Below are 12,781 nucleotides of genomic sequence, written 5' to 3' on the forward strand. Positions count from 1 at the left end.
TAATGTATTGTTGACCAACTTCCAACCCCAGTCTTTTGGGTCTAGCTGAAAACCAAGCAACACTTGAACTTGGTAATATACCCGTAAAAGATGTTGATGAGCAGCACCTGAGGTTGTAGGAAGACAAGCTAATTGCACTTTTTTTTTATTTCGAGTGTTTTTAACGAAACATCCATATCGATACTTATCTAAGCAGGTAGTTTAGCAGGTAGCAGGTAGGTAGCTTTAATATTTCTCGTGCAATCATTATAGCCATCAAATACGACAGTAACTCTGAGACCAAAATGTTGACGTACATACTGAACATATTTATCTAAAATAACGTTGAATGTTTCTTCGCTATCCCACACAACGCGGTGTAGTAAGTATCCTCCGTCAATGATGTACGTCGTATTAGTGTTGTTAGTATCAATATTTACCTTTTGAAAACAATCGTAAATAGCAGACTTCTGTGTTTTACGCATCCCGATGTCATCAAACAAAGATAAAGGGTAGGGAGCCAATTCATATTCAAAATATTTCTCTATTTCATCTTGAAATACTGCAGTAATACTCATGCGCTGGAATAAACGTGGCGTACTAATGCATATTATGACGATTACAACTTTTACAACTTTTTGAATCGTTATACCTCTGAAACGGTGGCTCTTAGGAAAAAAAGTATTGATACATTTTTTATAGATAATTTTATGATCTACAATTTTTGTCTGAAGTAATTTTATGATAAAACTTACCATTTTGCTGAAAATCGCGAAAAACCCATATTTTTGACCTTTGACCTCAGGTAAATTTTTTTCCAGGTATCAGAATGATTAAGAGTTTTGACATGTCATTTATACTTATGTTTTGAACAATTTTACTCATTTTCAGCTTGTTGTGAATTTATGTACCTTCACGCTTATTTTTTGGTCTAATTTGACCGGACTAATTACTTACTTACAAAATTAAAGTACTGTTTCATCGCATCTTGAATGCATTTTCCAGCTCCATGCGAACTGCCAATTGTGAGACACGGCGTTTACACTGCTGGCTATCGAGCTGGTCTCACCATTGCTCATGGCTCATCGGTGGCTTTGCACTGTGAGATTGGATATGCTCCACCAGCTACATTCGTATGCGAACTGGGCAATCTGAAACCGAACAATGCCGAGCTCTGCATGTCGAATCAAGGTACTCAAAAACTTCCATCATACTTAAAAGTCACAGTGATGTTTAATTTACAACGTGTATCAACTATTATCGCATAGGGAACTTATCTAGTATGCGTGAGGGTCAAGACTTTAGAAGCGGGTCCGATATCGTACGCGAGGACTTTGACGAGTTGGAGTATCCGACGTCTTCAAGCAACACCGACTGCGGTCCACCAGCTAGGTAATTCAATATTTGATCATTTTTCTGTGTTCCGTTTGTGACTACATACCTAAATTGATGGTCTGGTTTTGCGTTCTTTCCGATTTCGAAAGATGCCAAACTTCTGAAATGTGATCCAACTTTTTCTTTTCCAAATTATGAGTGTCTTTTTCTTTTCCTTCGTATGATTTGCATTGTGGCGTTAGAATTGATTTGCTTTCTATATATATATGTATATATATCGACAGCGGTGTTGTGTTAGACTTTATATATATATGTGTCTATGTCAGTGGCGGCTCGTGAGAATTCATAGAGGGGGGGCTGCAGAGATTAATCGGGCTGTAGTAGCTCGTTGACCATACCGGTGATCAAATGCAGTCAAAAATAGCATGCACTATACTGGGAGGTCTGCAGCCCCGCAGCCCATATGGACGGCAAAAATAGCATGCATTTGTACTATACTGGGAGGGCTGTAGCCCCGCAGCCCATATGGACGAGCCGGCACTGGTCTGTGTGCTATTTGTATCGAGTAGGCACGTTGAGCTATCTGTTATTGAAATACATATACTAATTTTAGAGGCTTACACGCGATACAAGTAGGAGGGTAGGTTAAGCTGTGCAAGTAGACCATATACGTATGTATTATACATATGCACATACTTACACAGCCTAACTTGCCTTTCTACCTACATCGTATATAAGTGCCTTTATATATTATACATAAATACACAATGCAAACTCTTTGTAGTCCTTTAAGCACTATTTAATTTAACTTTTGAATAATTAAAGGTGTCTGTTGAATAATACTGTATTGAATAAAGACTCACATCAATATCTAATGTAAGCTTATTGTTGTTTAGAGGTCTATTCCAAAGCAATGTAATGCTATTTCAAAGTCACGATATGAAGAAGGAGAATAATTGTCGCAAGGCGACCCCCCACTCAACGACACTTGCGTCACGTTGAAAACGACACCTTGCGTCAAAGTTGGTCGAAAAGTCAACTTTGACGCAGGGTGTCGTTCTACGTCATGCGACTGTCTCACAGTGCGTTATTTCGCATGGTGCTTACGGACTAAACCAACGACGATTTTGGGCCAACTTTTTAACCATAAAAATTAAATTTTAAAATTGAAATTAAATATCAAAATCAAGCTAAAGAGCGAGATTGAGCTAAAATTAGATCATCGTTGATGTTTTGAATTACAACAATGCTTTGAATTACGACGATACCGCATTTAAAACCAGAGAAATATTATAATTTCTCTGCGTACGAGCGAAAAAAAATATTGTTAAAGTCGTCACGAGATGTTACTGTATTTCCACGTGGATGATCGATAAAAAAAAAACAATTCATAAAAAAACGCGGTGTCGGATGTCGGTGATTTGTCAAAGGGTTTTTTTTTCTTTCGTCGAAACAAAATTAATAATCACACATTATCCGATAAATTTTACCTCTGAAATTATATAATTACTTGATTTATTTCGACGAGAGAAACAGTTGAAGAATAAAAAAATCCGTTTGATGTGACCGACAACACCCCGGGTTAGCAAAAATCGTTGGATCACCCATACTAATACATGATATATTCTCAGTAACTGCGCATTACGGGGAAGTAAAAATAATAATTCTTTGATTTTTTTTCGATCTTAGTGCGTATCTTCGTAAGTCAAAACATCTTCGACAAACAAAAGTCGAGGATTACCTGTATGTGATTGTTGATGATCTAATTTTAGGTCAATCTCGAAAATTTATTTAAATTGTGCATGTTCTGTTTTAACTTTCGATATTTAATTTTAATTTTAATATTGAAGAGTATTCAAAGGTAAGTGGAGTCAGGTCGAGGTACAAGAAAACACGCAGGCAGGTTCCAGTTCTTTATTGCTGCTCGTCCGGTGGAGGTCAGGATCCGAATGCCACCGATCGAGAGCGTACCATTCTTATATCATAGAGCGCTCAGCGCATACACGTTTATGACACGTCAACAAGTACAGTCATTGGTCAAGGAGTCGGGTGTAGCCATTGGCCACAACGCCCGACTCCACCATTGGTCGGCGTCACCATGACGTCACCGGTCCACGGGGCGTCTCCCTATGCAACGCTACACAACCCCCCTCTTAAGAGAGATCGTCCCGATCGACCCACCAATTTACACCTTAATTTACACATTAATTTACACATTAATTTACACATTAATTTACACATTAATTTACAATTACAAAACAGCTACATACAATTACAGTCAATATTCGACGGCCTTATACCTTGCGAGTCTATCCAGGTGCACCACCATTAATCGGTTTGAGCCGTCGAATTCCCTGCGTATCCTATATACTACGTCACTAAGTTTAGTCACTATGGTGTACGGTCCTTCCCACAACGATTGCAGCTTTGGTGAAAGCCCTGGAGTCTTGGCAGGGTTGTACAGCCATACTCGGTCACCTGTTTCGTACGCCGGTTCGGTTCTGCGGACGTCGTATCGCGTCTTCATACGGCTATTCTGCATCCGGAGGTGGGCTCTGGCGAACCGATGTACCTTGGCCATGCCTTCGGTCAACTTCGTGGTATATCGGTGTGGATCTTGAGGTTCGCTGTCTGGTGGAGGGCCCCCATATAGTAGGTCCGCCGGCATGCGCAGTTCTCGTCCGTACATCATGGCTGCTGATGATGCTCCTGTCGCATCGTGTTGGGCCGCTCTATATGCCATGAGGAAGTGCGGAACCAGCGTGTCCCAGTCGTCCTGCTCGTCGTTGACGAACTTCGTCAAGTGCGCCCGCATGGTTCGATTGAGTCGCTCGACCATTCCATCGGACTGAGGTCGGTATGGTGTTGTTCTCGTTTTGTGTACGCCCAGCCGGTCCAGTGCCTGACGGAACAACTTCGACTCGAAGTTTCGTCCCTGGTCAGAGTGCAGCTCGTTCGGGACGCCTAGCCGCGTGAACACTTGTTCTACCAGGGCGTCTGCTACGGTCTCTGCCTCCTGGTTCGGTAGTGGAATCGCTTCCGGCCACTTCGTGAAGTAGTCCATGGCCACCAGTATGTATCGGTTTCCTCGTTCGGTGGCCGGGAGTGGACCCAGAATGTCGACTGCCATTCGTTGTAGTGGCGTCCCCGAAAGGTACGGTTGAAGTGCCCCGCGATTCCTTCGGTGTGGTCCGTTGTGGGCCCCGCACTGTGCGCATCGTTCGCACCACTGGGTGACGTCGATTCGACACGTCGGCCAGTAATATTTTTGGCGCACGTTTCGGTACGTTTTATTGATACCGAAGTGGCCCCCCGTGGGCGCGTTGTGCATCTCCCACATGATTTCGGGTATCTTCTCAGTCGGCACCACCAGCTGCTTTGTGTGACGTGTTCCCGCGGTGTTCTCCCATCTCCGGTACAGCTTACCGCCTTCCACCTCCAATGCGTCCCATTGGGTCCACAGTATTTTAAGTTCCTGCTCCTCAGCAGATACCGTTTCCCACGGTGGTCTCGTTCCGGCGTTCTTCCACTCGACGATTTTGTCGATCGTCGAGTTTGTCATCTCGTTGGGCAAGATCCCTACGAGGGCAACTCGTGCTTTCGGTTCTGCGGGTTCTACTGGTTCCGTTCGGGCCGAGTCGTTTTCTTGATCGGTTGTCTCTGCGCGTGAGCATTTGGGACACTCTTCCGTACACGGCCTTCGCGATAGTGCGTCCGCGTTCCCGTGCTTTATCCCCGGTCGATGAATGATGGTCACGTTGTACTGGCCCAGAATTTCCAGCCACCTCGCCAACTGGCCCTCCGGTCTTTTGAAGTTCTTCAGCCACGTTAACGCTGAGTGGTCGGTTCGTAACGTGAACTTCGAGCCCGATAGGTAGTGGTGGAAGTGTTGAATGGCTTTAATTGCCGCCAATAGTTCTTTTCGGGTCACGCAATAGTTTTGTTCGGGTTTGTTCATTGTCCGGCTGAAATACCCGATCACTTTCTCCACCCCCCCTTGAACTTGAGACAAAACTGCACCGATGCTATGTTGACTGGCGTCGGTGTCCAACACGTATCGCTCTCCCGGCTGGGGATACGACATAATTGGCGTGGTAGTCAGCGCTTCTTTCAACTTTTCGAACGCTTGTTCGCACGTCGGTGTCCACTTGAACTCGCGCCCTTTTTCCGTTAGCTGATGGAGTGGTTTCGCGATCTCGGCGAAATTGCGCACAAATTTTCGGTAGTACGTGGCCAGTCCCAGGAAGCTGCGCATTTGGGTTTGTGTTTTCGGAGTCGTCCAGTCCCGCACGGTTTGGACTTTCTTCGGATCTGTCGAAATTCCTTCGGCTGACACTCGGTGTCCCAGAAATTCGACCTCGCGGCAGCACAATCGACACTTGTCTGCATTCAATTTAAGGCCGGCTGCCTGTATCCGTTCGAACACATTGTTTAAATGCACCAAGTGTTCGTCGTAAGTTTTGCTGTGCACGATAATGTCGTCTAGATACACGAGGACATTGCTTATGTCACCGACCACTTTTGTCATTAACCGTACGAACGTCGCTGGCGCGTTACACAACCCGAATGGCATCACTTTGAACTGAAACAGACCGAACTCTGTGACGAACGCTGTCTTCTCGCGGTCTTCCGGGGCGACCGGTACCTGCCAGAATCCGCTCTGCAGATCCAGTGTGCTGAAGTAGCTCGCTCCGTTCAACTGGTCGAAAGTGTCGTCGATCCTCGGGATGGGGTGTGAGTCTATTTTGGTGACGGTGTTCAGTTTCCGGTAGTCCACGCACATCCTTAGCGACCCGTCCTTTTTGGCGACCGGAACTACCGGTGACGCCCACGGCCCGTGCCCCGGTTCTATCGCGCCCTGCTTCAGTAAGTCGTCGATCATAGCGCGTACTTCCTCTTTCCGTGCTAGCGGTATCCTTCTCGGCGGCTGTTTCATCGGCTTCGCGTCTCCCACGTCGATGGTGTGGACCGCCTTGGTGGTCCTTCCTTGGTCCTTCTCGTCCCGGGCGAACGCTTTCCGATTTTCCCGAATCATGGTCTCGAGGCGCCGTTTCTCTTCTGGCAGAATATCGGCCCTCTCGAGTAACGCCGTGATCTTCGGGTGGGGTACTTCCCCGCGGATGCTCTTGACAGCAGGTGCGTTTTTCTTGCCTTTCTCGCGTTGCACGCCCCTGATGATACACTTCTCCTCTCCGCCCAACTCGAACGTAGCTCGGACTCGGTCTCAGTGTCTCAGTGCGTCCAGTCCCAACAATATGGGATCCTGGATATCCGCCACCGCTACGTTCCACGGAAACTTTTCGCCCTGCAGATTAAGGGTCACCCGTATCCATCGGTGGATCTTGATGGTTTGGCCCGCCGCTTGCCGCGCTCTGCTGTAATGGCCCTTCACGACGGTGTAATCTTTAGGAGAGATCTTCGCGAACAGTTCCGGGTTGATCACCGTGATGCACGCCCCGGTGTCCCCCACCATTCGACACGGCACGCCTCCGATCTCTCCTTTCACGACAAACGAGCCGGCCGTGCCGCTGCCGTCCAGTTTTTTCACTCCGGGTGTTTTGCGTGCACCGGTGATCGGTCTGACCCGTAACAGGCCGATCACTGCTCGTTTCCCGAAGCCGCCTCCTCCTCGTCGTCTTCATCCTCGTCGTTCGTTGGCTCTAGCTTCCGGACCCTCTTCTTGCGGCACAACCGGCTAATGTGTCCCGTTTGTCCGCAGTTCCAACACGTTGGAGTGGTAGTGGCTGGTCGCGCTGTCTGGTCCGATGACACCCATCGTGGGGGTCGCACGGCCGGTCGAGATGGTCTGAACGCTCCCGCGTCGGGACGTACTGTTCTCGACGTTGGTTGTGCCGACCGTTGTTCCTTCGCTTCGAAGATGACGGCTTGTCGTGTTGCGTCGGCTCTGGTTATCACGTCCGCTGTAGTCGGGGTGATCCGGAGCGCGCCAAGTTTGGCCCGTAGACTGGGGTACGTGAAGGAGTTCGCCGCTATGCACACGGTCATGCGTTCGACTGCTTCGGCGTTCGTGTGGACGCCCTCCAGCATGTCTTCGCAGAGGGCTCGTATCGCGTCTACGTGGTCCGCGGCTGGTTCTTCCGCACTCCATCTTCTCTGTTCCGCTGCCGCATGGCATGCAATCGGTGTGCCCTGTCTTCTGAAACGTTGTGCCAGCTCTTCCGTCAATTCGTCGTAGCTCAGCGTCGATGGCAGCTGACTGGCGAAAATGGCGGCCGCACCTCGGAGTTGGCAGCACAGTCGGTCCTCCAGGTTCGTCGTCTCCTTGTTCAGCCGTGCAGCAAACTCGAAGTGGTTGAGGAAGTCCTTCCACCGTTCAGTACCGTCGAACGTGGTGTATTCGTACCGGTGGGAATGTTGCCGCACCCCGTACGTGTCTCGCTGTGTGGTCCGCCTGTCCTCGTAACATACCTCTGATCTCCTCGGTGGTTCTGGATGTACGTCGGCTTTCGGCTGCGTTGGTGTCGCAGACTTCTCCCAGGACTGCAAAAACGTGGCGAAGGTGTTTTGCAGGGACTGGACCTGCTCTTGGCAGCTCGCCATTCCCTGGCTTAGCTCCTTGTAGCTCGGTTCCGGTGTCCTTGGCACCCGGCTCCTCGACACCCGGCTCCTCTGCTCCTCCCGTCTCCGTCCTCCGTTGCTCGGCTCCCCAGGGCTTTGTTCTCGATTCGGCTCCATTTCTTCCGGCAGCGATGAAGACCCCGAATCCGCACCTTTGTGGCTCCTTGTCTCAACCATGTAGATCCCACTTCTGACACCAGTGAAGAGTATTCAAAGGTAAGTGGAGTCAGGTCGAGGTACAAGAAAACACGCAGGCAGGTTCCAGTTCTTTATTGCTGCTCGTCCGGTGGAGGTCAGGATCCGAATGCCACCGATCGAGAGCGTACCGTTCTTATATCATAGAGCGCTCAGCGCATACACGTTTATGACACGTCAACAAGTACAGTCATTGGTCAAGGAGTCGGGTGTAGCCATTGGCCACAACGCCCGACTCCACCATTGGTCGGCGTCACCATGACGTCACCGGTCCACGGGGCGTCTCCCTATGCAACGCTACAATATAATGATTATAATTTTATTTTGATACTTGAATTTAATTTTAATATAATAATAATAGTTTTAATTTTGATATTTAATTTAAATTTTTAAATTTAATTTTTATTTCGATATTTTGTACGCTACTGGTTTTTAAAGTTGGCCTGTGGGCCGTTCGTTGGCTTGGTGCGTACGCACCATCATACAATTTCATACAAACAATATTTGTTCGCGTACTGTTGTGAAGTGTCGGATCGTTCGGTTGTCGTATAGTGCGGTCAGACCTTAATAGGTATAATAGGTTTTAAGGTCTGACCGCACCATACGACAACCCTACGATCCTTCACTTCACAGCAGTACGCGACCAAATATTGTTTGTATGAAATTTTATGAGACATAACGCACTGCATGACAGTCGCATGACGTAGAACGTCACCTTGCGTCAATGTTGACTTTTCGACTAACTTTAACGCAAGGTGTCGTTGAGTGGGGGGTTGCCTTGCGACAATTATTCTCCTTCTTCATATCGTGACTTTGAAATAGCATGTAGCCATAATCTTTTGGGTTTTCTCGATTGTTCTTCTTCCTCGCATATCAAAGATACTATAATAGCGTCCGTTTCGTCCATTTTGCTGCGAGGTATCGAACGAATGATTGACATAATTTACTGCAGAGTGTCGCATCGCTTTCGTTCAAGTGCGGTTTACCTACTATTGTCGCACACTGTTGTGAAGTGTCGGATCGCTCGGTTGTCGTATAGTGCGGTCAGACCTTAACATGTGTTTTTAATATTCAATCGACATTCTGTATAGTAAAATATTCCTAATCAAACTGCAAAGAGTTTACTGATGTGTGTTTAATATTTTGATATGATATCGTATAATATAATTCAATATGTAAAAGAAAAAAAAACCATTTGAAAGAGAAATAGCAATCCTTTTTATTAAGATTATGATTGAGGGGACGCTCGGGGGTCTGGAGTTTTGATCATTCAGTCGTTTGGTTTTGGTCATTTTGATAAAATGTCCACCGACGAGCGTTCACTCGCAATGTAATTGTGTAGTGATTGTACATAAGAGCCAATAGATATTAAAAATAGTTGCAAAACCTTGGTTGTTTGATTTGCTTTCCCCGCTGTGCGGTCGCCTCAAGTCTCAAAGGCAGCCACGTTTACCGCAACGCTAAGCCCTGGTAAGCCTTTCTGCTTTTATAACGCTTTGAAGTATCTCATCTTTATACTTTTTATATTCTACATAGCATTTAAACGACAACAAATATAATACATGGCATGATTTTATATTGAATTTCAAATTGCTATTAATCAAAGTTTAAAAATGTGTCACCGACTATACCTAACATTCAATTATATATGTATTTCTTACATTAGAGTTTTGAATTATTTTGGATTCAAAATAGAATGAATAGTAATTACAAATTTTATCTAACTAACAACCACACACAATTGTCTGTAAATATAATTTCAAATGTTTCATTAACCCTTTGAGTGATGACGTCTTTTCTGTTGAAAGCCCGCCACGCTGAAAATTTTCACCAACATTTCCAACTAGAATTATTATGAAATCCAATAGAAGGCAGGTATAAAAATTGGAGCCAATTCAAACAAATCAAACAAAAGTTTTGTAAAGGTGTGTTTAGACTCTATAATATATCTTGCAACAATATAAATCAATCGAAAGAAGTCTATTATTGAATGTATTTTCCAAAACTAGTTCCATCTTCTTCATTGATGTTAAAATGTAATGCTCACAATCTAAATGCCAAACCATAGTCTAAAATAGTCAGCAGTTAGGGATTTCCATCGGGAAATTCTATAAAAAAGGTTATAAATTCAGAAATTCCGATGTAAAACAGTCTTTATAAATGAATGACACGGATTAAAGTACCCATGTTCAATGCATTTTTTACATACCTCCTTAACGTTTCACTTACGATTACAATTCAGGAAAAAGTTTGCCTCTTAACCGATCGTTTTAATACTTTGCTATATTGCTCATCAATATAAGTAAATGGAGCCTCCGCCATTACGATGGTGCAAAAATATCGTGTAAGACGCGTTTTATATCTGCCCGGCGAGATAGTCGTTGACGTTTATCCATCATTTGTTTATTAGTTTTAAACATAGATGGCGGTAGTAAAAAAAAATATTGTTTTTATACCAAATAATAATTTTATATACAAATTATAGAAGAGGTATGTTTTTAAAAAACTTTTTTTTAAATTACTTGGTTAATTTATAAGTTTTTGGATTATATTATTTTCAGTGCTACCTGGATAGGCTTTTGTACATGCTCAAAACACAACGCCTATCGGCGTTTTTCAGGTCCGTGGACTTGTTGGCAAAACGCCGACCGCCGCTGGTCTGCATTCAAAGGGTTAAGTTTAATTAGGATTCAATACACTAAACGCTTAATTCGAATACCTTTTAGGTATTGTGGCTGTGGTCTGATTAAGTTTTTCAATTTTCCTGCTGGTTCTTTTGATCTGAATTCTTTAAGGGTTAATGACTGATTTGTGATTACTATTCGAGCAAGATTAACAATTCTCCCTCTATTTGAGTGTTATATACATGTGATATCATCTTGTTCTGTTTCGGCTTTTGTTCTAGCATGTTCTTTTGGTCTTGGTATGACACGCCTTGTACTTCGCTCATCTCTCATTTCAGAATTACCAAAACATTTTCATGTCATCCGAAGTTTCTTCACATTACTTCATTCAAGAATCGCTTTACTTGCGGTGAGTTGCTCATCCTCGTTATCACGACTGACATGCATTGTAGCATTTTTCAGCACATTGATTATAAAATTCTATCAACGGGACATAATATTATTACTGTGCATGTGACGTTTTATTCCTTTTACATATAATGTATTATTGGAGGCCGGGAACTTCTTCGCAAAAAGCTTTGGGCTCCAAACGATATTCTGTTATCTGACTGGATTAATTTTAAACTCATTGCCATTTCATCTTTGACTGTCATTTTCCATTTTATACATTTTTTTATTTTATTGAGAAGAGAGGACATTTTTTTATATACAATAAAAATTGACCATTACGAGTTTAAACCACTGTGGTGCTCCTGTTTGCAATTATTATATAACTAGTGTGGCGCCCTATGAAATATCATCGCATGGGCTATGGCATATCAAGTTATTAAATAAATAAAAAAAATTAAAAGAAATGTGTCGGTCCTGTGTTTGATCCGAAAAATCATATTCGAAATATGATTTTTCTAAGTGGGATTTTATTTAATTCTCATATAAACACAATTTAATATATTATCCCTATTAATTCAATTCAGATTCGTGTAAATACGAGTAAATACCAGTACGAGCTGTTAGCTCGCAATTTTACCGATTTAAAATTCACCACACTTCCAATTAACCCTTTTAAAAATAAAAAAAATAGTGTAGCCAGAACACTATCCCGATAAACATGTTTCAATAGAAAATACTCAATATAAAATAGTATTAACAGAGGGAAAAAATCCCAAATGAAAATACGTACTTTTGACTTTTGATTTGAACTGGACGACTACTCAGAGAGATTTGAAAACTAAAATGTACTACAAATAAAAGATAAAATACCCGACTACTGATTCATTTTGAACAGGAAATTGACAGATTTTGAGACATCGACCGAACAAGACCAAGATATAGAAAAATCACGCGATTTAAAAAACACGTATATCTCCGAATCTCAAGCTAATCAACATTTTTATTACCAGATTCGTATTTACTGGGCATAAATCTATAAGAAAAGTCATATCTCGTCTCTGAACCATTTTTCGTGTCGAACAGTGCTATTTAATATGAAAAAAAATGGAACAAAAATTACCTACCTACCTACACATATAAACATTATAAAACACAAATAGAAAAATGAATTAACTTATTAACTAATTAAATAAATTTTCAATAGATGGCGCTAAATACTCAGAGACTTATTGCCCTAGCGGAAACATTGGTAGCTAATCGTATATATAGAAGTTTTTTGTTGATGTGTTATTATGTTCGTATTGTATTCGTACATTTTGCTGACAGTGTTTTAGATGTGACGTACATACATATGTCGAATTGAAACGACTATTATAGTACGGCAAGAGTTATCGTACACAGACAAACAGACACACAGAATAACGCTATTATATATGTGCACTAGTGTTGTACCCGATGAAATATCATCGCATGGGTGTTGGCATATTAAGTTATTAAATAAAAAAAATAAAAGAAATGTGTCGATTTATATTTAATTGTTTGATATGAAAAAAAATGGTAAAAACTACCTATCTGCCTACATATAAACAATATAAAACACCAATAAAAAAATTAATTAAATAAATTTTCAATAGATGGCTCCAAATGCTCAGAGATTACTTTGCTTAGAGGAGAAATTG

General features: G+C 43.1%; 1 protein-coding gene across 1 annotated transcript in view; it reads left to right on the plus strand.

Annotated features, from left to right (window-relative positions):
- Window positions 1-12,781, plus strand: part of Hasp (Hig-anchoring scaffold protein) — a 63,371-nt gene that overhangs the window by 41,018 nt on the left and 9,572 nt on the right. Inside the window, exons 20-26 of the mRNA XM_077427114.1 lie at window positions 985-1,170; window positions 1,248-1,371; window positions 6,224-6,521; window positions 7,034-7,457; window positions 7,511-7,734; window positions 7,803-8,070; window positions 10,994-11,121. Coding sequence (XP_077283240.1) covers window positions 985-1,170; window positions 1,248-1,371; window positions 6,224-6,521; window positions 7,034-7,457; window positions 7,511-7,734; window positions 7,803-8,070; window positions 10,994-11,121 — 1,652 coding nt within the window. The remainder of the gene's footprint in view (window positions 1-984; window positions 1,171-1,247; window positions 1,372-6,223; window positions 6,522-7,033; window positions 7,458-7,510; window positions 7,735-7,802; window positions 8,071-10,993; window positions 11,122-12,781) is intronic.

The sequence above is a fragment of the Arctopsyche grandis genome, chromosome 3, assembly GCF_051622035.1.
Source record: "Arctopsyche grandis isolate Sample6627 chromosome 3, ASM5162203v2, whole genome shotgun sequence".
NCBI classification, from domain to species: Eukaryota; Metazoa; Arthropoda; class Insecta; order Trichoptera; family Hydropsychidae; genus Arctopsyche; species Arctopsyche grandis.